This window comes from Triturus cristatus, chromosome 9 (genome assembly GCF_964204655.1).
Source record: "Triturus cristatus chromosome 9, aTriCri1.1, whole genome shotgun sequence".
NCBI lineage: Eukaryota > Metazoa > Chordata > Amphibia > Caudata > Salamandridae > Triturus > Triturus cristatus.
Window position 1 is genome coordinate 74,620,054 of NC_140592.1, and position 25,898 is coordinate 74,645,951.

Below are 25,898 nucleotides of genomic sequence, written 5' to 3' on the forward strand. Positions count from 1 at the left end.
CAGAAGTGTATGCCGGCGGTAGAGATGTAGTAGTCTCCAGCACTGACATACTGAGGGTCCGTCCAGCTGTAAATGCGACAAGCGGACCTTCAGGACGGCGGAAAGGGTACTCAGTCACCTTTGAAATGGAGTATCCTTTCTGCTGTACTCTAAAGCAGTCTGTAGGATTGCATCCGAGTGTCGAGAATTAGAACATTAACCCTGGTGACTCACTGGCACCCTTGAGCCTTCAATTTATGCAAAATTAAGATCTTGTCAAAGCATGCGGATCTTGGGTGAAAATTCTACTAACATTCTTGTACACTGGGAGTGTCCCCTAAATTGTGAATTTACAGACAGTAAGCACATGTTTTTGTAACTTGCATGTCAGGGACACTATGTGTACCTTTCCATGATAGCTGCACACATTTATTTCTTCGGTGAGATTTCATGAATTTTACTTCATCGTTCATGATGGTGGAATAATAGCCCAATATTCGGAGGCTCTCGGCCCTTGTGCCTTGACCGCCAGAGCTTGTCGCAGCCAATCGTGGAGGTAGAGGTGGAGGCGTATCTTCAAGCCACGTCTACCCCTAAAACACAATAAACTGGTCGATATGATGTTTTTTGCCAAAATATACTACCACCCCATCTAAATCAGGTGAGAGCAGATTAAGTATTGAAAGAGCTCATCTGTAGGTACGGTGGACAGAACAAACACAGTGTTTCAGGGAAAGAAATCTAAGCAACTCATAATCAGGACCCGTAAGCTTTGAAATACTCAGCAGAAGGTTCTTGACTGCTGTGGGCCGGGTGTAATGGAGCTCACAGTTTGGTTTCATTTACATCTTTGTCCAGATCATCTTGTGCTAACCAGTGGTGTTGTTTGGTCCAAGAATGAATGACATTTATAAAGCGCGTGGCTACTCCAACAAGAGTGTCCTGGCACTAATCAGTCCACAAAACTCCCAAAAAGACACATAAGCTCAGTAAGAAGGCCAACCTATCTAAAAAGCCAAGTTTTAAGGCTCTCCTGGGACAAAAGTTCTGAATCGGCTAGTTTCAACTAACTTGGAAGAGAGTTCCACAACTTTGGTGCGAGAAAGATAAAAGAGCTCCCCCCGATCCGAACTCTATTCACTTTGGGATCCTGCGATAATAACGTATCCGAGGACCTAAGACATCTAGAAGGAGAATAGGGATTAATAAGAGAATGCAAGTAAGCTGCGCCTGTCCTCCTAAAAATCCTATAACAAAAGATCAGGGCTTTAAAAACAAGCTGTTTCTTCACTGGAAGCCAATGAGGTTTAGAATGTGCGTAGCCCATTGACGCCCATATAGGACGTTTTAACAAGAGCCGAAAGCTGCAGAATTCTTGACACTTTGAAGCCGCTTGAACTGAGAGATCCTAAAATAAAGGATATTGCTGTAATCCAGCCGTGAAATCCCTGCTGCTTGGATCACTGTCTTCTGGGCCGATGCAGGGAGCAGACTGATTTTCTTAAGCGACTTCAGGATGCCAAAACATTTACCTGATAAAGCCATAATTTGGCTATCAAAGTTGGGATGTTCATCAAACCAAATGTCTAAATGTTTAATTGTAGGCTTTTTCGAAGGGAAGGAACCAAGTGCCGCAGGCCACGAAGCAGGAGACCAAATTGAGAGCTCCCTCCCCAGAATGAGGACCTCGGTCTTGTCTGCATTTAATTTCAAGCAGTTGAGGTCCTTCCATTACGCTACCTCAGACTGGCAGCCCCTCAACAAGCCGCAGAACTCTGTGACAGGGTGATGACCCGCTGCATATTGTTAGCGTTTGAAAGATTCTGAAAACCACGACGCATGACGATATCGTCCAGTTGGCGTATGTACAAATTGAAAAGGATAGGGTCCTTTGGCACCCCCTGGGCCAGCGGCACAGTCTGAGAGCAGAAAGGCTTCTGCAGGACCTGAAAGGTGTGACCCGGCAGAAAAGAAACCAGCCATGCCAAGGCCTTGTAAACGACCCTGTAAACATAAACATGCCCACTCAAGTAAGCGGCCGTGGGATGTGGCGTTGAAGGCTGCACTCAGATCCAGCAGCAACAAAGCTGCCGTGTCACGTCTATCCATAATCTGACGCATGGACTCCAAAGCCAACAGTAGGGCTGACTCGGTACTATACCAAGGACGAAACCCCGACTATATGGCATGTAAAAGGTCTTTATCCTCAATAAGCCCCAAAAGCTGCCCATTGGTGTATTTTTCTGCAAATTTAGCAAGAAAAGGAAGCAGCAAGATCGGTCTGTAGTTCTCGGGTTTGGTACAGTCAAGGGAAGGGTTTTTTTTAGGAATGGAACCACAGAGGTGATTTTTCACCTCAACTGGAGTTGGGCCACTGCAAAAGAATTATTAAGAAGCTCTCTAAATATCGGAAGCAGTTTCACCATTCCTCGAGCCAAGATGCCAGGAGAGGCTGGATCAAGCGGGGATCCAGATTTACAAGATTGTAACTCGTCCAGCTCAAATGAACTGGAGTAATCCGTTACAGTCAGATGAAGGCTCGAACCAAACAACCAAGCAAGGCACATTCCTAGCAGATGCCAGAAAGAAAGAGTAAATAGATGCTACCTTATCTGAAAAAAAAACCTGCAAGAATATTGCAGCTAGTCTCTGGCAGAGGGGTGGAAAAGGAAACCCTTGCTATAGTTATTTCTGTGACATTTATTGGCCACAATATAAGGAACTTCATGAGTTTTGGTCTGTGCTCATTTATGGACTTCTCTCCACCTGAAAAGGGACGCAGGTGTTCACAAGAAGACGTCCTGGTGTTAATCAACTACCCCTCAAGCTACCCACCACATGGAAGTGTCTCATTGACTCATCAACTGTTCTTTTCGTCTCCAGAGGAGGCCCCCTTTAAAGTAGGCTTTTAAGCAAACTGCACTTAAATTACTATTTCAATTTCAAACAATTTGTAACTTGAAATTCAGATAGGAAGTTGAGGAAATTCTGAAGAAACTGAAACATCTGTAAAACAGGACCATTTCGGCAATCCACTAGAAGTGGACAGATCACCAGCTCAACACACCTGGCCTTTTGGAACCTGAGTTCAGATGCCCTATGTCCACAGAATCTGTTTTCCAGGGAAGAACATGTCCATGGGGTGCTTCATGCTTTAGACACCTGCTATCCTTGCATCTCGTTATACATTTTATTTTGCTTTTGCAGAAGTAGCTTTCTGTTCCGTTGGATACAAGATTTGCTGTTAATCTTTATTTATTTTTTGCTAAAGAGAAATGGAGTAGTCTACCTCTCATTAGAACAAACACATTTTAATTTCTAGCAATAAATTGATTGAAATTAAAATAAGAATTATGTCTCTCGTTAGTAGAAATGCCCAACTCTCTCGTCAGCTCAAAAAATAAGCAAAGATTAACAGCAGCTCTGGAGTGGCTCATTTTGTATCCAATGGAAAAGAAAGGGATATATAACATAACATAAAATAACATACAGCATTCCTCTAAAGATATGCAGACACAAACAAGTTATAATTTAAACATATAGAAAAAGTGGATAAGGATGTTAGGATCATCTCTAGTACTTTTGTTGGTGATCAATGTACCATCCTGATGAATTAAATCAACACTTGTTTTGCTCTCTGCAAGACCCCAACTCTCCTTCCTGTCGAAAGGACAGGGAATTTACTGTTACCATAAGTGCCTTTGTTGAGACTTTTATAATTAAATGCCCTCTAGAAGTGCTAGTACATTAGTTTTTCATTACAGATGTGTTCTGACAGGAGAATACACTGTACCAAGAAAATGGCACCACTCCTCGCAATAAATCAAGTGCCGTATTATGCAATACCGTGTGCTGGTGCAGTGTTACCAAAAGTGTCAGAAACTGCTGCAAAGTGTTGAATTGGGATTTACTTTCCAGGGAGAAACGTGTTTTATATTGGAAAGAAGCCCAAAGGTATGCAATGTTCTTGTTTTTACATCACAACACTGCAGTTTTTCACACAACATTCTATTATGTGAACTAGTGATTCCACATTCCTTCCTGGAATTTCACACAGATTTCGTCTGCTGAAGGCAAACATATCTGCTGTGTTCCCGTGGATCTCATAATGCTGATGGTAGGGTGACTAAAGTAACCCACTCCACCTGAAATAAAAGGGACCTTTTCCTGAGGCCACAAGTGTTGTCACCTGCTCTTTTCATTCATTTATGCAAAGTGTTGCATTCACTCTTTACATGCCAGCATTATGAAAATGAAAACATACTTTGCACGCAACATTGGCACTAAATAGGACATCAATGTCTTATTAATGAAGGCATTTCGCTATAGTGTGCATTGCAATATTTCATTGAACTCCTTTTCGTGTTACAAGCTCTACAGATTTACAAATGTTACCACTGTCTTATCAGCAGGATATTGTCACGCCAGTATTGAAAGGGATTTCAATAAGCTTATGTCCTGAAGAAGACCCTAATATCAGGCCATACCTACCACAGATTTACATGCAGATCTTCCATGTATTATAGGCTTGAACTGTAAAATGGCTGCCTGAGTACTATCACCTCTGTAATGTGTATTGCCACCTGTGTGGTTTTTAGCCACTATCACCTCATTTGTCCCATTCAGAATCATTTTTTTCTCAAGGCTGTGGCACCATTTCTTTCTGTATAGATTATTCTCCTGATTCTATTTAGCAGTGATAGCGCGAGCACAGCGGAAGGGTGCATAAGAGCGCATGGATGATAATATCACCACAGGTAACCAACCTAAACCTCTATTTTATATGACTGAATTTTGGCCCATACCTATATCTGGTCCTCCGACGGACCTTTCAGAGAGTTGACAGGGATTTGGCCAAAGTTTAAGATGGATATCCCCTTATGAAGCCCTACAACAAAGGGAATATTCTACAAACTGTTATTTAAAATAATCAATAATGACAGACTCAGTTTTCTATTCACTTTCCTTTATCTATTTTCTTTGAAAGCATATGAAATGGTCAAACAAAGGAACAACATCGAATTTCAGAACCATCACACAAGAGAATTCAGAACGCTAATTCACAATAACACCTCATTTCAGGAGCATGAGTTGAGTGGATAGAGAAAGAGACAAAAGAGCATTATAACAAGTTCAATGCAAATACAGATTTTCATACGAACCTAAGAAAACTATAGCACAGCGTGCTAATAGTCGGAAAAGCTAACACTCCGGCCGAAAGGGAAAGCTAGGGCAATCCTCACAAAGGTATGAGGAGCAAAGTTAAAAAGTCAGGATCGGGCAGCTACAGCCATAGATGAGCTTAAGAAATCAGTTCTCAGCTCACACGGAGATGCTCACCCACGTCACGCCTGCCTAAGCCACACCGCTCGCAGAGAAGATTCTAACACTAATAATTATACCCTAATGTTAAAAGTCCATCCCTATTCTAGTAACAAAATCCAGGAAATTCTCTATCCTCATTGGTCCAGAAACATTGGGTGAACATTGGGTGATAAGTCACACCACTTCCGTCGATCTTCACTCTCAAAAGTTCTTTGTTTAGACTCATGCTGTGATCATCGTCCTTCAGCAAAGGAAATCAAAATCTTCTCCTTTCTTGACTCACGCACATTCAGAAAATTTGTTACAATTTACTAGCACAGTTATCCTCAAAACTTAAAATTTCCTGGGACAGTAGGAAGTTCAGCTGATACTCCAAACATGTAGCCATCCACAAGAAATAAATACAATAGTCACAATGAAGAATATAACACATTTTTCTACATTTCTACGTTTAAAGGCAAATTATTCCTAATGGTAGTTTTGAGCCCTTCTTTGTAAAGTGTGCAGTTTTCTCTAGGAGAAATAAACAGATTCAGTTATTTGTTCAAAATTAAAGTTCAATTTCAATCTTTCATTAATCTACTAAAAATGCAATCATTTTAACTATTATTATATGTAATTAATACTGCTTAAGTAAACACATTTTCATTCACGTTTGCTCATAAAAATACAATTTTTCTCCTTCTTTGTTGTCTTTCGTGCAGAAATCATTTGTGGCCTACATAAACCAATTGTCATTTTCCCACACCTTTCTCATTTCTTTCCCAAAACAAAAGGTTATTAATATTTTCTCGGTTAATTTCAAAATCTTAGTTAATGATTCTCACACAATGGGAGGTTTATTCCGAGCAGGTTTATTTACGGAAAACCCTGCTCCATCAGCAGTTAGGTATAAACAAACAGTGTTCTTCAATCAATCAATCAATAAATCTGTATTTATAAAGCGGGGCTAATCACCCAATAGGGTATCTAGGCGCTTGATAGGGGTCGCTCTATTAATTATGTCATGACACGCCTCGAAACCCAAGCTGACATCATGAAATAATGGAACATTCAAGAATGCCTATTGTTGGTGGTTGCTAGCTGTGCGGATCTTTGTAAAAAAGAGCGTCCTTTTTTAATTTACAGTGGATGGCACCATTAAGGTAGGTGTATCCTTTTTCATGAAATGTCCCTCGGTGTATCTCCACCCAGATCCATTGCCCCCTCCCCCTGGTTGACAGCAAAGGGAGTGTGAATGTAAATTACCACGTTGCCCATATATATTTTTTCAATATGAACCTGCTTTATATGTAACAGCCTGCCAAATGAACATGAATAACAGCCTCTTTCATAAGAAATAGCTCATTTGAGCCTTTTTTTTAAGAATTAGCACAACCTTTTATGTATAAATGATTTAAGCAAAGTCTGGTGACATTATCAAGGAACCCCTGAATGTAGCGTCATTGCTTTTCCTGGCGGTGTAGGCTGCCACTCTACTGTACCCTTGCTGTTGCTTTTGTTACTGGGGGCCGATATTACAGCATGGCTGCACAACCGGCTCCCACGGCTCCAAAACCGGCTCCAAAACCGGCCCCCACTGCTCCAAAACTGGCCCCCACTGCTCCAAAACAATCCCCACCCCTTCAGCCTCCCTGGCAAACGCCCGATGCCCACTATGGCCAGCTCAACCCAACCTCTAAGTACTACAGATGTGGCTGGATTTACTCAGTGGCGGTTGGTGGCATTTGAAAGTGGTGAGGTATAAAAGTTGCGTTTGAGTCTATCATAAGACAGGATCAGGGGTAATTATTTTTTTTTAAAAAAGAGTGGGCAAATCATTGCTTTCACCTTTTTTTATCCAGTTGTTGGAAGTAGTCGTATTTGGTGCAGGTAAGAGGGGCTGGCGGGGTAGGGGGGAGCCGACAGTGGTAATTGGTTTAATTTTTTTAATACTTTTTTCCCTTGTCGTCTGTTGACTCCCACACCCCACCACTCTTACCTGCGCCGGCCAGCACTGGTTGGAAGGGTTCAACTCTCGCTGAATAGAAGGAAAACCGATGGCAGAAAATAACCTCAGTGAGACAAGCTGCCACTCAAAGGTTTCATTGACACATTGTGCACAGCCAGAGGAATGGCCTGTGATTATAAACTATGCACCAGCAACTGAATGAGAGCGGTTTCTTTCTCGGCACATTGCAGATGTTATCATTCATCACAAAAGATCGTGTTGAAAGTACAGAACAATATGCTGGATGGGAAATGAGAGGCATGGGGTATCCTTGGTTTATTGCTGAATCACCCTGGATCCTGTTTTTATGAATAAAGCACGCAGACGTTTCATGATTGGTTTTGAAACATATTTTGTCCAGTCTTTTGTCTCATGTTGGCAGCACCGTGGTAATCTGATTCAGACACCGCATTATTTATTTTAAACATTTATAGGGTGTTACACCCCAAAAAGGGCTCATTACGTCAATAATGTGCCACATTGTGCCATATTTACGAAGTGATGCATCTAAGCAGATGCATCACTTTGTAAGGGCCTGGGGCTACATTATACTTGCTTCAGGTATAATGTATGCAGGGTGGGTGTTCCACCGCAATAAACGGTCGTAAAAGTGGTGCAGTGAAATCTATGAGATTTCACTGCGACACTTCTAGGACTCTACTGCATCAATATCTTATGCCTGCCTCGCAGGCCCTTTCACATGGGTCTTGCCCCATGTGAAAGGACGCATTGCGGTAGTAGCATCCGTTTTCAGACACACCCCAGCAATGTGCCACTTTTGCTCCTACAGATACGTCAGAAATACTGACATATCTGTAACTCCTTGCGACATAGAACTCTATACATTAAATACGGTGCATCCATCTTGTCGCAAGGAGGGCACAGTGAAAACTTTCACGCAGCGATGCAACAGTTTTCATAAATGAGCCCCTCAATGTTTGCCACTACTTCCAAAATGTGTTCGTTTACTATTGAAGAGGCTGGGGAGTACTGAAACACACAAGCGCTTATACAGTAGCCAGGCACAACGGAGTATAAAACATGAGAAGCAAAATAAAAATGCACTAACCCATGGGCTGGCTCCTCGGCTCACCTCCTCCGGTCCTGGACTCCTCATGCTTCCATTACTCAGCATCTGCAGCAATTCTACACACCAATCCAGACGCTGCTCTGATGCTGCTGATGTTAGCAGCATGAGAGCGGTGCCAGGATTGGCTGGAGTGTGCTCCTCGACGCTACAGCTGTGTGGAGAGCTTTACATTGCACATATCAGGCTCGCCATCGCAAGACAGCCATCCAAAGTGACATGCACCGCGAAAACTGGTGTAGTGAGCACCTCACCCCTGCTGCCAGTCAGCACCAGTAGCCCCGCCCCCAAACACGGCTCGAGTGGGGAAAACGAAAATTAAATGGTAATAAATGTTGCCATTTTATTTTTCACCTCTCCGGCGCTGGCAGCAGGGGATCAACGCTCCTCTGCCTTAATAGCGGGAAGATTTACTACAGGGTGCTGGAATTCTAACATATAGGGGCAGATTTACAAGCCCCTTGCGCCTCTTTTACGCCGCCTTTGTGTCACTTTTGTGACGCAGCGGCGGCGGAAAGCCAGCGCCATGCTGCGGGGTATTTACAACGTGACGCATCTGGGAGATGCGTCATGTTGTAAAGCCCTGCGCCACATGCGGGCGTTCCGGCGTGGGGGGGGGAACGTTCCAGCGCAGGAACGCCTCCTAAAAGTGGCTGAGTGAAATCTACAAGATTTCACTCAGTCACTTTTAAGGCCATGCTGCGTCAAAACCCTGCGCCTGCTTGAAGCAGGCGTAAGGATTGACGCAGCATGTTAGGGATAGGGCACCCCCGAGCCTTGCTGGAGCGGCGTCGCGCTGGCGATGCAACTCCAGCAATGCGCAGCCTTTTCGACGGGGGATGCGACACGCATCTGCCCATCCATGCGCCACGGTGCGCCGCATTCTATATGCGCCGCATCAGTGGTGGCGCACGGTTGGGCAGATGCATCGCAACTCTTCTGGCGCATCCCTGCTGATTAGCAGAGATGCGCCAGAAGTAGTAAATATGCACCTTAGGATTTTACGAAATTGCAGCAGTCCTTTGATGTTCTGCTTCATAAATAAAATTAATCCTCCATTTTTGTGTTTCAGGGTTGTTTTGTCTTTTCCCTGGCCAAATACACACCTCTGACGTACAACAAAACCTACACGTATCCTGACTGGTCGATCGGCCTGGGCTGGTGCCTGGCTCTCTCCTCCATGATCTGCATCCCGATGGTCGTGGTCATCCGCATTGTGCAGTCGAAAGGGTCACTCATTGAGGTGAGGGTGCAGTCCAAGCGATGGTGCATGTTGTATGGTTGGAGAGAACCTCTATATATAAATACCCACACGTGCACAGAAGCAGTAATATTTACATGGTCTTATGTTCACAGTTTTCTTGTGGTCAAGTATGCAATTTTTCCATGACATTTCTTAGAGTTTTAGTAGCAGGCATGAACCTCTCTATATATGCACCTATATGTACATAGAAGCAGCATTTATGACATTGTCTGATATACATGTTCCTCCTTATATGAATGTATCTTTTTACAACAGAAAGCATAGTTCAATGTACGACACATGTATGACAATAACTCCTGGCAATATAAACTGTCACGTTTTGCTAATTCTGTTAATTCGGAAGTCCTGTAAGATTCGGAAAGCTAATCTATACATGTGTTTACCTTCAACAAGCTTATGGTGGCGATCCAAATACAGATCTTTACAATGTATCTCTGGCCAATGCATCATTTGCAACCGGTTTGTAATGAACGATTGCATGGTGATGCATGGTGGACATCTAGCGGACAGTCAGGGTATGACACTGTAGAATACCTTCCATGTTGGGCTAGTAGATAGATGTATTTATTTATAATTTGAAATAAGCACATAGCAAGTCAGATACATTTTCAGAGGACTATAATGTGTAAGTCATAACTTGCATCCTGGAGCTGATCAGGAAAATTAAGTCTAGCGTTCTAGATCTATAGTGAGGTCGCTGGGTACTGATTATTTGCCAACAGCAACATTAGATGTGTATGGATGGCCTCTGAGCCTTATAGTTAGAGAATATTTATGCAACAGGCATTGAGTCTAATTCAACCAGGTATCTCCACTCCACACCGAAATATACAAACATTGAAAATTATGAGTGCAAACTCCTAATTGATGTTACCGGAATAGTGTCAATTTTTAATCACAAATGGGCGTTACCACCAGCATGTTACAATTTCCTTGTGAGCGGATCTGCTCTTCAGGTTTATTTCTGGATGTTTCCATGTGGATCCATTTGCAAGCGGTAATTAAAATGCAAATGTGCAGATTTGTCGCAATTCAACAATGTTTTACAAGTTTTTATGCAGCTGTGTAAATGGTCAGAGATTTACTTCTGTCAACAGCAGGGGTTAATCCGTTTTCATGATGAAAATGAGAGGAGACACCCACTGTATTGATGGAGGGTGTAAGGAGAGGTGTCGCTTCCATAGAGAAACGTTTATTGCCTGCTGAGAAACACACAAAAGAAAAATGGAATGTGTAAAGCCCCTTCAGTACGACATTTTCTCACGTGGAAAAGGATATATGTGCATTTCCACACGTGTAAATGACTATTCACGACAGTGCTAATATGAATCTGTGTCAGCTTCCTAGCAGTATAGGTAAAATTATTTGAGAAGTCCATAAAAGTTGAAAAATTCTTATTTTTTCCCCAGATGTCGAGTCGACCCAGTTTCATTTATTAATATTAAGAAACAGGACTGAAAATGGAACGATGGAAGCATGACGCCCTTATTTTTCTGGGTCTCATGGACATAAAATCTGATCCCGGGGGCTGGCAGTACATAAGATGGGGATACAAGCCTTTGGACATCATTAATCAAATAGAACATGATAGATTTTTAATCATTCATTTTAGATTAAATATGTTCAATCATTTCGGGGCATATGTATCAAGCCCATTCCTGTTCACAAACGGGCCGATTCTCAGAATCGGCCCGTTTGCGAACGGGAAAAAGCCTTTTAGGATGTATGATCCCAAAAGGCCCTCGCAAAATACGGAAAGATTTAAGAAATCCCAAATTGCGATTCCTTAAATGCAATGTAGGAAGCACCCAAGTTGTGCGATTTTGGCTTAAGGAATCACAAATTACCATCAACTTCAGGTTGGTGGTAAATTGTGATTTCTTTGCAAAATGCATTTTTTTGCATTTTTCAAAGTGCCATGTGGCGCACACACATGCCCTTAGGGCATGTATGTGCACACATACATATTTCAGGGGTGCAACAGGGTGTCCTTTTGACACCCTGGCACACTTGAAATTGCATTCTCAATTTGCGATTCTCTAATTGTGAATCGCAAATTGAGAATGTCTTCCCATTCATTCCTATGGGCCTCCTAGCACAGAGGAATGAATGGGAAGGAATTCCTTATTTGCGAATCTCAATTTGCGATTCGCAACATTTTTTGGAAATCCTACATACATTGCATTTTGCGATGCTCTAATTGCGATTTGCTAAATATCGCAATTTGAGAATCGCAAAAGCGTTTTTGATACATATGCCCCTTAGTGGCCTCTCATTCAGGCTTTGTTTTATGTGTAGAAGATAGAGGCCCCTGTGGCTGCAACAATAGGTCCCCTCAGGATATTTTACATTTTGTGTTTTTATGTAGATATTTTACCTATCCTAGGCGATTATATCTTAAGCCTTATTTAAAAGAAATGGGATTCAGGCTGGCTCGTATAGCACTCTTGCAACTTTGGCCTAATGTTCGTACACTTTTTGTTGTCACAAATGTTCTAAGAGCAGTATTAAGGTCAAGAAATGTGAGACCTGATTGATATAGACAGGGGGTCCCACGAATTTGCACAGCGCTGATATATTCTTTGAATGGATTTGTCCTGAACTTTTTTATCTTTTATGGCTGTGTTTACTGCAGAATAAAGATTATTAATATTCATGACAGTACTAATATGAATCTATGGCAGCTTCCTAGCAGTATAAGTGAAATTATTTGAGAAGTCCATAAAAGTTGAAAAATGATTTCCACCCCAGATGTCTTGCGAGTCGACCCAGTGTCAGTTATTAATATTACTGTGTGGAAGAAACAGGGCTTTAAATGGAATGTTGGAAGCATGACACCCTGATTTTTCTGGGTCCCATGGACATAAAATCTGATCCGGGGGGCTGGCAGTACAGAAGGATGGGGATACTAGCCTTTGAATGTCATTAATCAAGAAAAACATTTACAGAAATATTCTGTGCTGTCAGGAAATCCTTCCTTATCAATTGTCTCCCTTAATACTGACCCTTTACACTTCCTGAATTGAAATTTTCTCTTTGTTTGAACTCACCTAACCTCAGAAAATGTCAGTTGTCTCGTGTTTGTACAGGTTATTTTTAAATACATTTCATTAGCCCTTGTGAGGCTTTTGAAACTGTGTTTAAAGGCAGCATACCTAACAGCTGTCCACAACAGTTTTAATAGTCTACCAATCACATTGTTGCTTTACAATTTACTTTGCGACAAAAAGCTTCCAACATGTTTTGTCTTATAGTCACAAAGGTGCAGAATGCCTAAACCCATCGACCAGAAACTCTATCGGAGATGGGGCAAAATCTGATTATGGCGTGGATGTCTATTACTGAAGATAGCATGGCAGCTCGTTGGCGCTCTCTAACGACCCGTTTCTCTTATTGTTACAGAGGATAAAATCAGTGGCTGCCCCGCGAGAGCTCAACCGCTGGGCCAAGGAGACGGAAGCAGCCACCCCATTCTGTCCCAACGGGGCCGCCAATGGAAACTTCACCAAGCCAACCCATGTCATTGTGGAGACCATGATGTAAGTTTTGTCTCCTGCTCACCATGCAGGGGGAGGAGATGCAGACCAGCTTTTACTGACCTCTGCCCACCACGAATTTTTGCTGTACGAGAAGGTTTGACCAGCTCCACTGGGCCTCCACCCATTTGGATCTCAGAAGGCTGTCGAGGGTTGGACCAGTTTCATCAGACATCCTCTCATCTGGGACTCCAGCTGCTGTTGAGGGTTGGGCTAGTTTGACTGGACCTCAGTGCATCTCAGACTCTAGCTGCATGTGAGGGCTGGACCCATTTCAGAAGACCTCCTCTCATCTGGGACTCTGGCTGCTGGTGAGGGTGAGGCCAGTTTCACCAGACCTTCTTGCATCTCGGACTCCGGCTGTGCATGACGTGTGGACTAGTTTAGCTAGCCCTCGTCACATCTGGGACTCTGGCTGCAGTTGAGGGTTGGGCCAGTTTCGCCAGACCTTCATGCATCTCTCACTCTAGCTGTATGTAAGGGTTTGACCCGTTTCACCAGACCTCGTTGCATCTCAGACTCCGGCTGCGCATGATGTGTGGACTAGTTTACCCAGACCTCGTCACATCTGGGACTCCAGCTGCTGTTGAGGACTGGACCAATTTCCCCAGACCTCAGTGCATCTCAAACTCTCACTGCATGTAAGGGTTGAACCAATTTCAGCAGACCTCCTTGCATCTGGGACTCTGGATGCTTGTGAGGACTGGACCAGTTTCACCAGGCTCCTTGCATTCAGGCTCAGGCTGTGCAATAGGATCAGACCAGATTCCACTTCCCCATCTCATGTAGGGCCAGGTTCACTGAATGTAATGTGTGCACTAGCATATATCTGTTGATCCTTCTCTTGAGCTCTCTGAATTCTGAGTGCAGCTTCAGGATAGAACTGGTAACAGAGTTATAAACTTCATGTCTGCTCACAGTACAGCTTTGCAAATGAATGTATATTACTAGGAAGAGATTGGGCCTTCCCACAAAATGTTGCGCTGTCCTTGCTACTGGAAGCCAGCCAGTGCACCTTGATGCTTAATGCTACATGTAGGACATGTCTGGCCAGTTCAGCTGTTGAGACACTAGTGTTATGTCACAAATATTTCAGGGTTGGGTATGCATTCTGGACCTGGTTGGTACAGAGACAATTGAGTTTACAAGAGGATTTTTAGGAAACCCCAATATCTGTGGGATCAGGCTGGAAGAAAACCCCATACTTCTGCTGTGTCATCCAGGAATTTCAGTCGAAGTACAGAAATCGTGCCTATAGCTCTGTAATTTTTGAAGGCTAAGTTGAAATTTTCAGAATTTTTTACTCCCTATTCTCTTACAAACTCTGCTGAATACCGGACATTTACATTGTTTTGGAGAAACTTGTGAAACGGAGAAAAGACACCAAACTGCTGAACTTCTTAGATATGTTTAACTATATCATTCAGGGTGCAAGTAGTTTATCAACATCAATAGGATGAAAGGTGGGGTTGGTGTTGAGAAATTACCTGGTAACAAGCAAGGTTGGGACTGACACTCATTCTGCATGAGTGTGGGTCCGGTAAGAGTTCAGGTAATGCACACGTAGATCGCTTTACTGTTAGCCCACCTTGATGGGATGGGTTTTGATCTACTGACTTTAGATGCACTCAATATTAGTGTAAATGTCCTGCAAACTTGACATTCATGCACTTACTGTGTAATTCAAATTGTGTGATGTTTCTTCGCTATAATTAATGCTGTAGTGCCATTGTTGACGACATTGGGGACCACCACTTAGCAATAAGAAATGCAAAACTGCATGTTTGTCCACGGTGACCCCTAAGAATGTAATTATATAAGTTTAGGTCTCATTCACCTTGTGTGCTGAAACATCCGACTGCTTTGGCGCGCTTTTTGAAAAATAGCCATTGTAATCTAGAGCAAGAACAGGGCAGATATCTAATTCCATGACATGCACAGAAATATGGGCTCAGCAGCAAACAAGGACATTGTGTTCTGGAGAGTTCAGGCGCTGCCTGATGTACACAGACTAGTGTCACTGTCACAGAACTTTAAAAAGCGACCATAGCAACTGAGCTGTAGGAAAATTCAGTTTTATCTTTCAAGCATCTACCTTGAATGAATGCATTATAAATGGAATTATTACTTATAAATGGCATTATTTGACACCTGCTCATTAACTATTAATTACTGTGGTACATGCCACTGTACAGGTTAGTTGGGTGTCATCTGAGAACACCTGAAGGCAGTGCTGTCCACAATGTGCGATGCATGGTGGATATTCTGAGCATCAATGACCCTCGTCTAAATAAATGAGTTCAGTTTAGATTCCCCGGGGCATATTTACAAACCCCTTGCGCCACTTTTGCGTCAATTTTCCCATGTTAAAAGTGACGCAAAAGTGGCGCAAGGGGCTTGTAAATCTGCCCCCCTGCATGTAAATGCATCTTAGTACAAATTCTAAAAAATGTCCATGGATGCATGCTTCTTTGACATACGCTGGATCACTGTGAACCTTTCACTTCCCTTTGATAAACACAACTCTGTTAAACCTAGCAAATATTTCACACCTACCTAAATAACACTATTTAATGTTGCTACCCTTCCATTTCATCTAAGAAACACTTTGGTTTATAAAAAAAAAAAACCACACAATTACACATTCGCCTGAAACACAATATAAAAGGTCTTAATTGAAAACCTTCCATGGTCCAATGATATGTTCCGAAGATGTGACTGTAGAGTGTTGAGTGGATCCTGCTCACTATAATATATAAAGTAGCACTTACCTGCTCCGACAGCCGCCACTTTCCTCCCCATCCTCGCCTCCTTCCAGGAACTGCTGCACACTGCGCAGGCTCCCAGTCCCAGCACTGCTGTCATGTTGGGAATACAATTTCCAGCAGGAGAGCCATGCTGGGATTGGTGTGAGCGCCATGGTTCGGCGCTCAGACAGATACTGGGAACCTGTGCTGCCGCTCCACCCGGCTGTGCACTGCAGCTTGTGTTGGACAATCGTATGTCCGTGTTTGCTAACCCCCACCCTGACCCTCCCCCGCCTCACCGCCGCGCAGCACGCCCTATGCGAACCGCCACTGGTGTTGGACAAAGGCTGAGTGTGCATGGCGGTTTGGCCGGTCCTCTGGGGCTGGCCAAACAGTCATGTGCACTTAGCAGTGCCCACCACTCCCCCTCCTCCCTGGTGCTTGCTGCAGCGTCACTATGGATGTCGCCTCCCCTCCCTCAGCTTGGCTGGCAGCCTACAGGACAGGAAATAAAATGTTTTATCATCATTTTATTTATGTCCTTTGCCTCTGCTGGCTTTCGGGGGGGCACCCTCCTCTGCCATACAGGAGGAGCCGCCCCTGCCCTGGACTTGTGCTTATCCAGGTTCTGCCCAGAGGGTAGAACTAGCAATCATCTTAGACTTCACAGTGCAGGGAATTCCCACAGTGAGAGTGGGTGACCGCCAACCACACTGCAGTGCAAATCCTGCCAATGACGTATTCCGAAGATGTTACTGTATAGCGGCGTGAGGAGCCTGCTTACTTCACAGCCCAGGACTTGTGAGTATCCAGGGTCTGCCCAGAGGGTAGGACTGGTGATCATCTTAGACTTAGCAATCACAAGGAGATGATGGACGGTGCGCTAAAACTTTTCACTCACCCCCAGTCATAGATACGGGTGAATCCATCATTATTCTTAAGCTCACTTTGCCACCCCAGTTCAGACCCAGCTATATGGAAATCAGTCTTGACCTGTGCCTCATGGGAACAGTCTAGCCAGAACTGCCAAGCCAGGTCTTCTCTGGACCATAAACAAGCAACCTGGGACCGGTTTCGGGGTTACGCCCCTCATCAGCCAGACTATCTTGAATCCAGTGGCAAAGTGAGCAGGGGACCCATGCCTGGGCATACCCTGTCAACTTAGGGCGAACAAAGAAAACACAAGGGGATGATGGACGCAGCACTGAAGCTTTTCAGACATTCACTCCCAGTCACAGAAATGGGTTGAATCCATCACTGGTCTTTAGCTCACTTAGCCACCTCAGTTCAGACTCGGATATATGCAAATCAGTCTTGACCCTGCCTCGTGGGAACAGTCCAGCCCGAACTGCCAAGCCAGGTTTTCCCGTAAACAAGCATCCTGGGACCGGTTTTGGGATAGTACCCCTCATCGTCCAGGCTACCTTGAATCTAGTGGCATCTTAGACTTCACAGTGCAGGGAATTCCCTCAGTGAGAGTGGGTGACTGCCAACCACACAGCAGAGCAAATCATGTAGTGCATGAGGTCACCCGACCCATTCACAGTACTGCAAACACCCCAATGTAGATTCTGCGTCTGCCCATTATCAGTGAGGCAAATGTTAACAAATAGTGTTAAGGACAACTTCTCTTGAAGGAAATGCCACCAGTGTGTTATTTGTACTTACCCTATCTTCACAGTGCAGGAAATGCCCACACCCTATCATTGGAGAAAACCCTGGCCTTCATAGTACAGGACCAGTATACATGCCATCATTGGTGCATATTGTGGACTTCCTGAGCAGTAATTGCCTACAGTATGTCATCTATGTGTATCCCAGCAAAGCATTGGTGAGTACCCCAGTCTTCACAGTGCAGGAAAGACCCACAGGGTGTCATTGGTGCATATACCAGTCTTCACAGTGTAGGAAATACCCACAGCATGCCATTGGTGAGTATCCTAGTCTTCACAGTGCAGACAATATCCACAGGGTGTCATTGGTGTGTTCCCCAGTCTTCACAGTGCAGGAAGCACCCATAGCATATCATTGGTGAGTGTCCTAGTCTTCACAATGAAGGAAACACTCGCAGAGTGTCATTGGTGCATACCCAAGCCTTCACAGTGCATGAAGTACACAGATGATTTAATTGGTTGGTGCCCCAGTCGTCACGGTGCAGGAAGTACCCAAGGCATATCATTGGTGAGTACCCCAGTCTTCACAGTGCAGGAAGTACCCACAGGTTATCATTGGTGCGTATCCCAGACTTCACAGTGCAGGAAGTACCCAAAGCACATCATTGAAGTGTACCCTAGTCTTCACAATACAGGAAGTACACACAGGGTATCAGTGGTGCATATACCAGTCTTCACAGTGTAGGAAGTACCCAAAGCATATCATTGGTGAGTATCCTAGTCTTAACAGTGCAGGAAGTACCCACAGTTTATCATTGGTGCATATCCTAGGCTTCATGGTGCAGGAAATACGCCCAAAGTATCATTTGTGCATATCCCTGTCTTCAAAGTGTAGGAAGTACCCAAAGCGTATCATTGGTGCATATACCAGTCTTCACAGTGTAGGAAGTACCCAAAGCATATCATTGGTGAGTATCCTAGTCTTCACAGTGCAGGAAGTACCCATAGCGTATCATTGGTGCATATCCCAGGTTTCATAGTGTAGGAAATACCCACAGTGTATTATTGGTGCATATCCCAGGCTTCATAGTGCAGAAAGTACCCACAGGTTATCATTGGTGTGTATCCCAGTCTTCACAGTGCAGGAAGCACCCATAGCATATCATTGGTGAGTGTCCTAGTCTTCACAATGAAGGAAACACTCGCAGAGTATCATTGGTGCATACCCAAGCCTTCACAGTGCATGAAGTACACAGATGATTTAATTGGTTGGTGCCCCAGTCGTCACGGTGCAGGAAGTACCCAAGGCATATCATTGGTGAGTACCCCAGTCTTCACAGTGCAGGAAGTACCCACAGGTTATCATTGGTGCGTATCCCAGACTTCACAGTGCAGGAAGTACCCAAAGCACATCATTGAAGTGTATCCTAGTCTTCACAATACAGGAAGTACACACAGGGTATCAGTGGTGCATATACCAGTCTTCACAGTGTAGGAAGTACCCACAGGTTATCATTGGTGAGTATCCTAGTCTTCACAGTGCAGAAAGTACCCACAGGTTATCATTGGTGCGTATCCCAGTCTTCACAGTGCAGAAAGTACCCACAGGTTATCACTGGTGCATATCCCAGTCTTCACAGTGCAGGAAGTACCCACAGGTTATCATTGGTGAGTATCCTAGTCTTCACAGTGCAGGAAGTACCCACAGGTTATCATTGGTGCGTATCCCAGACTTCACAGTGCAGGAACTACCCAAAGCATATCATTGAAGTGTATCCTAGTCTTCACAATACAGGAAGTACACACAGGGTATCCGTGGTGCATATACCAGTCTTCACAGTGTAGGAAGTACCCAAAGCATATCATTGGTGAGTATCCTAGTCTTAACAGTGCAGGAAGTACCCACAGTTTATCATTGGTGCATATCCTAGGCTTCATGGTGCAGGAAATACGCCCAAAGTATCATTTGTGCATATCCCTGTCTTCAAAGTGTAGGAAGTACCCAAAGCATATCATTGGTAAGTACCCCAGTCTTCACAGTGCAGGAAGTACCCACAGGTTATCATTGGTGAGTATCCTAGTCTTCACAGTGCAGGAAGTACCCACAGGTTATCATTGGTGCGTATCCCAGACTTCACAGTGCAGGAAGTACCCAAAGCACATCATTGAAGTGTATCCTAGTCTTCACAATACAGGAAGTACACACAGGGTATCAGTGGTGCATATACCAGTCTTCACAGTGTAGGAAGTACCCAAAGCATATCATTGGTGAGTATCCTAGTCTTAACAGTGCAGGAAGTACCCACAGTTTATCATTGGTGCATATCCTAGGCTTCATGGTGCAGGAAATACGCCCAAAGTATCATTTGTGCATATCCCTGTCTTCAAAGTATAGGAAGTACCCAAAGCATATCATTGGTGAGTATCTTAGTCTTCACAGTGCAGGAAGTACCCATAGCGTATCATTGGTGCATATCCCAGGTTTCATAGTGTAGGAAATACCCACAGTGTATTATTGGTGCATATCCCAGGCTTCATAGTGCAGAAAGTACCCACAGGTTATCATTGGTGCATATCCTAGGCTTCATAGTGCAGGAAATACACCCAGAGTATCATTGGTGTGTATCCCAGACTTCACAGTGCAGGAAGTACCCATAGCGTATCATTCGTGCATATACCAGTCTTCACAGTGCAGGAAGTACCCAAAGCATATCATTGGTGAGTATCCTAGTCTTAACAGTGCAGGAAGTACCCACAGGTTATCATTGGTACGCCTCCTAGGCTTTATAGCGCAGGGAGTACCCACAGGGTATCATTGGTGCATATCCCAGGCTTCATAGTGCAGGAAATACGCTCAGAGTATCATTTGTGCGTATCCCAGTCTTCACAGTGCAGGAAGTACCCAAAGTATATCATTGGTGAGTACCCTAGTCTTCACATTGCAGGAAGTACCCACAGGCTATCATTGGTACGCCACCTAGGCTTCTTAGTGCAGGGAGTACCCACAGGGTATCATTGGTACGCCTCCTAGGCTTCTTAGTGCAGGGAGTACCCACAGGGTATCATTGGTGCATATCCCAGGCTTCATAGTGCAGAAAGTACCAACAGGTTTTGATTGGTGCATGGCAACGTTTTCACAGTGGAGGAAATGTCCATAGGTATCATCTATGCATATCCTAATCTTCAATGTGTAGGAAATGCCCAAACTGTAGTCATGGTACCTGCTGACTTGACATGGCATGGACGACCCTACTTATAGGATTCTTAACTTTTGTTTACCAGTGAAGTAAATGCTGACCGATCAGGATTGGTGGCTGGCCTATTTACATTGGAAGAACTGACAATGGTTTAGAGGCTTCATAAGGGCAGAAAGATGCTCTGGGTTAGGATCTGTGCCTCCATGAACCACAATACGACAAATACCCACAGGTTAGGATGTAGGCCTGTCCTAGCCTGCACACTACTGGGAAAACCCACAGTTCAGTAGTCATGCCTGTCCTAACCTTCACACTTAAGGATATGCCAAACAGATAAGTAGTCATGCCTGCCTAGGACTGCAGGAGGTGCTTACAGTTAAGGACTCATGCCTGCCCTAACCTTCACACTGCAGGAAGTGCTCACAGTTAAGAATCGTGCCGGCCCTAACCTTCACACAGAAGGACATACCAAACAGATAAGGATTCATGCCCGTCATAACCTTCCCACTGAAGGATATACCAAACAGATAAGGATTCATTCCCGTCATAACCTTCGCACTGAAGGCCATACCAAACAGATAAGGATTCATTCCCGTCATAACCTTTGCACTGAAGGCCATAGCAAACAGATAAGGCTTCATCGCCATCATAACCTTCGCACTGAAGGCCATAGCAAACAGATAAGGATTCATGCCCGTCATAACCTTCGCACTGAAGGCCATAGCAAACAGATAAGGATTCATGCCCGTCATAACCTTCGCACTGAAGGCCATACCAAACCGATAGGGATTCATGCCCGTCATAACCTTCGCACTGAAGGCCATACCAAACATATGGATTCATGCCCATCATAACCTTCACACTGAAGGCCATACCAAACAGATAAGGATTCATGCCCGTCATAACCTTCGCACTGAAGGCCATACCAAACAGATAAGGATTCATGCCCGTCATAACCTTCGCACTGAAGGCCATAGCAAACAGATAAGGATTCATGCCCGTCATAACCTTCGCACTGAAGGCCATAGCAAACAGATAAGAATTCATGCCCGTCATAAACTTCGCACTGAAGGCCATAGCAAACAGATAAGGATTCATGCCCGTCATAACCTTCGCACTGAAGGCCAGAGCAAACAGATAAGGATTCATGCCCGTCATAACCTTCGCACTGAAGGCCATAGCAAACAGATAAGAATTCATGCCCGTCATAACCTTCGCACTGAAGGCCATAGCAAACAGATAAGGATTCATGCCCGTCATAACCTTCGCACTGAAGGACATACCGAACAGATAAGGATTCATGCCCGTCATAACCTTCGCACTGAAGGACATACTGAACAGATAAGGATTCATGCCCGTCATAACCTTCGCACTGAAGGACATACCGAACAGATAAGGATTCATGCCCGTCATATCCTTCGCACTGAAGGCCCTAGCGAACAGAAAAGGATTCATGCCCGTCATAACCTTCGCACTGAAGGACATACCGAACAGATAAGGATTCATGCCAGTCATAACCTTCACACTGAAGGCCATAGCAAACAGATAAGGATTCATTCCCGTCATAACCTTCACACTGAAGGCCATAGCAAACAGATAAGGATTCATGCCCGTCATAACCTTCACACTGAAGGACATACCAAACAGATAGATTCATGCCTGCCATAATCTTCATTCTATATGAAATGGCACCACTAATCTGGTGACCAGGTTAGTATTGCTGACTGCCCTTATTCTTACACTGCATGACGTGCCCACAAATTAGGATTGGATATCACACTATGTCCATTCTGGGATGTGTCCGCAGGTTATTTGCCCTGTTGAATTAACAGTAAATGCTTATAAGGTATTATTGGCATCTGCCCATTTCACAATGCTAGGAATGCCCCCAAAGTAAGAGGAGTACAGTGCAGGAGGTTCCCATAAGAATGTTTATTAACTTCTAACCTTGCAGTGCAGGATATATTCGCCAAGTAGGATTGTACCTGCCTCTACACAACGCACGATTTCCCTGTGGTAACAGACAACTTCATAGTACAGGGAACTCCTACAATGTACAACCGTCATCCTACTTTACAGAAAAGGGAATGTCCACAGCAAATGCTTGGTACCTTCCCACTTACCAGTGAGTGTATGCCTCCAAGGTAAGGTTGGTATCTGTCTACTTTAAAGTGGGGGTAGGTGGAACTCAAGGAGTTTCACTCCACAGAATTCCGTGGAGTTAGAGAAAATCTCTGCAAGATTCCGTGAATGGGCAGAAAATATGCAGCTTCCGCTGCTATTTGGCACTGGTAGCTAAAAATCGGCATGAATGGTACAATGTGGTGTGCAAGAGTGCACAGTCGTTCAAGTTGATTTTGCTGCAGCTCGAGTAGCAAATCTACTCGAGTGGCAGCAGATCTACTCGAATGACAGCCCTCTATGACCGAGACTGTTCGCGTCCGCTGGTGTTATAAAATTGTGCCAGAAAGCTATGTGGTGGCCGGAAATCACACCAGGAGCTGGAAAATCATGCTCACAAGAGCGCGTTGTGGAGCCTTGCATTTTTCCTGTAAGGCACAAATGGCAATGTAACTCCACTATGCGCAATTGGCAGAATTTGGCGGGAACTCCGCATTACAAATGTAACTCTGAATTACCCAAATTCCGCTAGCGGAATTACAATTTTGCCCAGGCTTACCTTAAAGCTAAGGAAATGTCAGCAATTTATGCTTTGTACCTGCTCCTTTCATAGTGCAGGACATGCACTATAAAAGGAAAGGTGCCTGCAACTTGACCCATTAGGAAAAGCCCACAGATAGCAACCACTTCACAGTACAGGAAATGCTGAAAAGGACTAACTGGTACCTGCTAATGACGGTGCTGGATATGCACACAATGTATGATTGGCATCTGCCCTTTACCATTGCAGGCAATGCCCACGATGTAAAATTGACACGTCCAATTGACAACAGGGGAACTTGCTCACTAAGCCCGACCACTGTGCAGTGCAGGAAGTGCCCACAAGTGTAGAGCTGGGGCCTGCACAGTTCAGAATCTGGCCACAGTGTACAATTAGTGCCTACAAATCATAACCTTTTTATCTTGATAACTTAAAATGAGGAGTTAAATATTTGTAAACTGTTACCTACAAGTCAGCCTCTTTGTCAGAAGTATCAGCTTAAAAATGAAATACGGGAATCGTTTCACAGGTGATATTTAATATCAAATACTAGTTTTGTAATGTAAACATAGGTTTTATAATATGATTGCACTCTATAGTTGTTCCTCTTTATTTTAAAGAAATATGTTTATTGTAGGATATTTTAAATCAGCTGTCTTTATTTTTAGAAGACTTTATACTCAAACGAATTCTGAATAAAACTAAATTTGACAATAATTGTCGTTTGTTTTGCTGTTGAAAAAATATACTAGCCGCCCATCGTACAAATTGTATTCTTGTATTTCGGCTTACAAAATGTATGTGTTTGTATAACCCCAAACTAGCCAAAACTCAAAATAGGTGCCAGGTGGGTTTAATTTGTACATAACAAAGGGCCTGATGTACAGAGACTCCGAGGCGTGCAACAGCTTTTGCATGGATAAGTATACAACAAATGTCCATGGTGACAACGATTCAAAAAGACAACACTGCTTACGTATAGGGAGTATCAAAAATGTGCAGGGAAGCAGTCATTCACTATACTATGAAGCGTGCAGCCACAATTGCATGAAGAGTGCATCAAGAAAGCATGCATAGGGCTTGCATGCACGAATATGTGCATGGCAATATCTGAGTGCATAGTATGTCACAATTTAAGACGCATTGATGCAAAAACAGGAAGGGCATAGAAAGTAGGAGCAATCGGACGGGCAATTATAAAACATCTAGTTTGCATAAGGTAAGCAAGAGTGTCCACTGTGTGGCATCCGAGTGGTCGTCCAGAAAGGCAATATATTTGAAGAATGTCACTAAAAAACAGAGCTGGTGTGGAACAGGCACGCTGCTCACAACAACTCAGTTGTACCACATGCTTTAACAGCAAACTGTGATAACGTTCACCTATGTGTTGGGATGGAAAAGTCTTCTGCATGGTAATAGACGCGCACCCCTGCCCTTGGCAACCATGGATCATGTGTGTATGTCATGACATAGGCCTGTCTCACGGATTCCAGTCTTGTTGGACAGCGAGCGGTGCCCAAAGAGCTGCCCTCATAGTGGTGAAGGACCATTGCCTTCGCTAGGAGTTAAGCAGCACATGCGTGGTGGTGGCAGCATACCGTGTAATGATCAGAAGGAGTGAACAGGTCCTCTTAAGCTGTGTCACTGGAGTGAAGCCTACAGACTCACTCATTCAAAGTTCTGCTGCTGTGTGCTTAACTTCCCCTTGGCCTATATTGGTTTGGTGTGTAGTGCGTGCAACGCATGAGTGATGTACCTGCATTGGGTATGTGCGCCTGGGAATGGTACAATACAGAGATAATGCAGTAGTGTGCATGTTATATTCATGTACTGGGTGTATGTTGCCTGTGAGTGGTGTAATACATAAAGGATGTCGTGCTGTGCAGTGCTTGCATGTTAAATGTATGTGCTGGGTGTATGTGTGCCTGCAAAGGGTACAACACATGGAGGACTCTGGGGGCCGCATGGTAAAACATGAGGAGAGGAAGTAGAGACAGCCCTCTCCCCCCCCCACAGAGAGATGTGTGTATTGCTGCATTCCTGTAAGCTAGGTGGGGCACTCTGAAGAAGCAAGAGCCAGGCTCCCCAGTACACTTCAAAGGGTGGTTTTTGGTTACGAGAGAGGTCCCAAGTAAGGGCCCCAGGCACATCTCAGGAAGGAGATGGGGCTAATAAGAGAATCACAAAGAATATAGCATAGGCCCTGGGCTAACCTTTTGATACACATCACTGTGGCAGACATGCAGGTGTGAACTAAAGTCTCTCCTTTGGCCTGTGTTGTGGGGCTATCAGGTTTGGCGTCAATTCTGCTGTGGCAGACTGCTTTCAAGAGAAAGAGGGCAGGGGAGTGGGCACTTCAAAATGTAGCAGACCCACAACAAACTTCAAAGGCTCAGACTCTATATCACATTTGGTATCTGGAAATGGACTAACAGAAGGGAAGCTTCAGACCCCCAAAATTGTCAACTGTCAAGCAGCCAGTCAGGTTGTGAGAGTAA

At 44.2% G+C, this 25,898-nt stretch overlaps 1 protein-coding gene across 1 annotated transcript in view; it reads left to right on the forward strand.

Moving 5' to 3' along the window:
- Positions 1 to 15,863, forward strand: part of SLC6A6 (solute carrier family 6 member 6) — a 271,368-nt gene extending 255,505 nt beyond the window's left edge. The window contains exons 14-15 of the mRNA XM_085624442.1: positions 9,454 to 9,624; positions 13,048 to 15,863. Of these exons, the coding sequence (XP_085480568.1) occupies positions 9,454 to 9,624; positions 13,048 to 13,188 (312 nt within the window). The 3' untranslated portion in view covers positions 13,189 to 15,863. The remainder of the gene's footprint in view (positions 1 to 9,453; positions 9,625 to 13,047) is intronic.
- Positions 15,864 to 25,898: the final 10,035 nt, after the last annotated feature.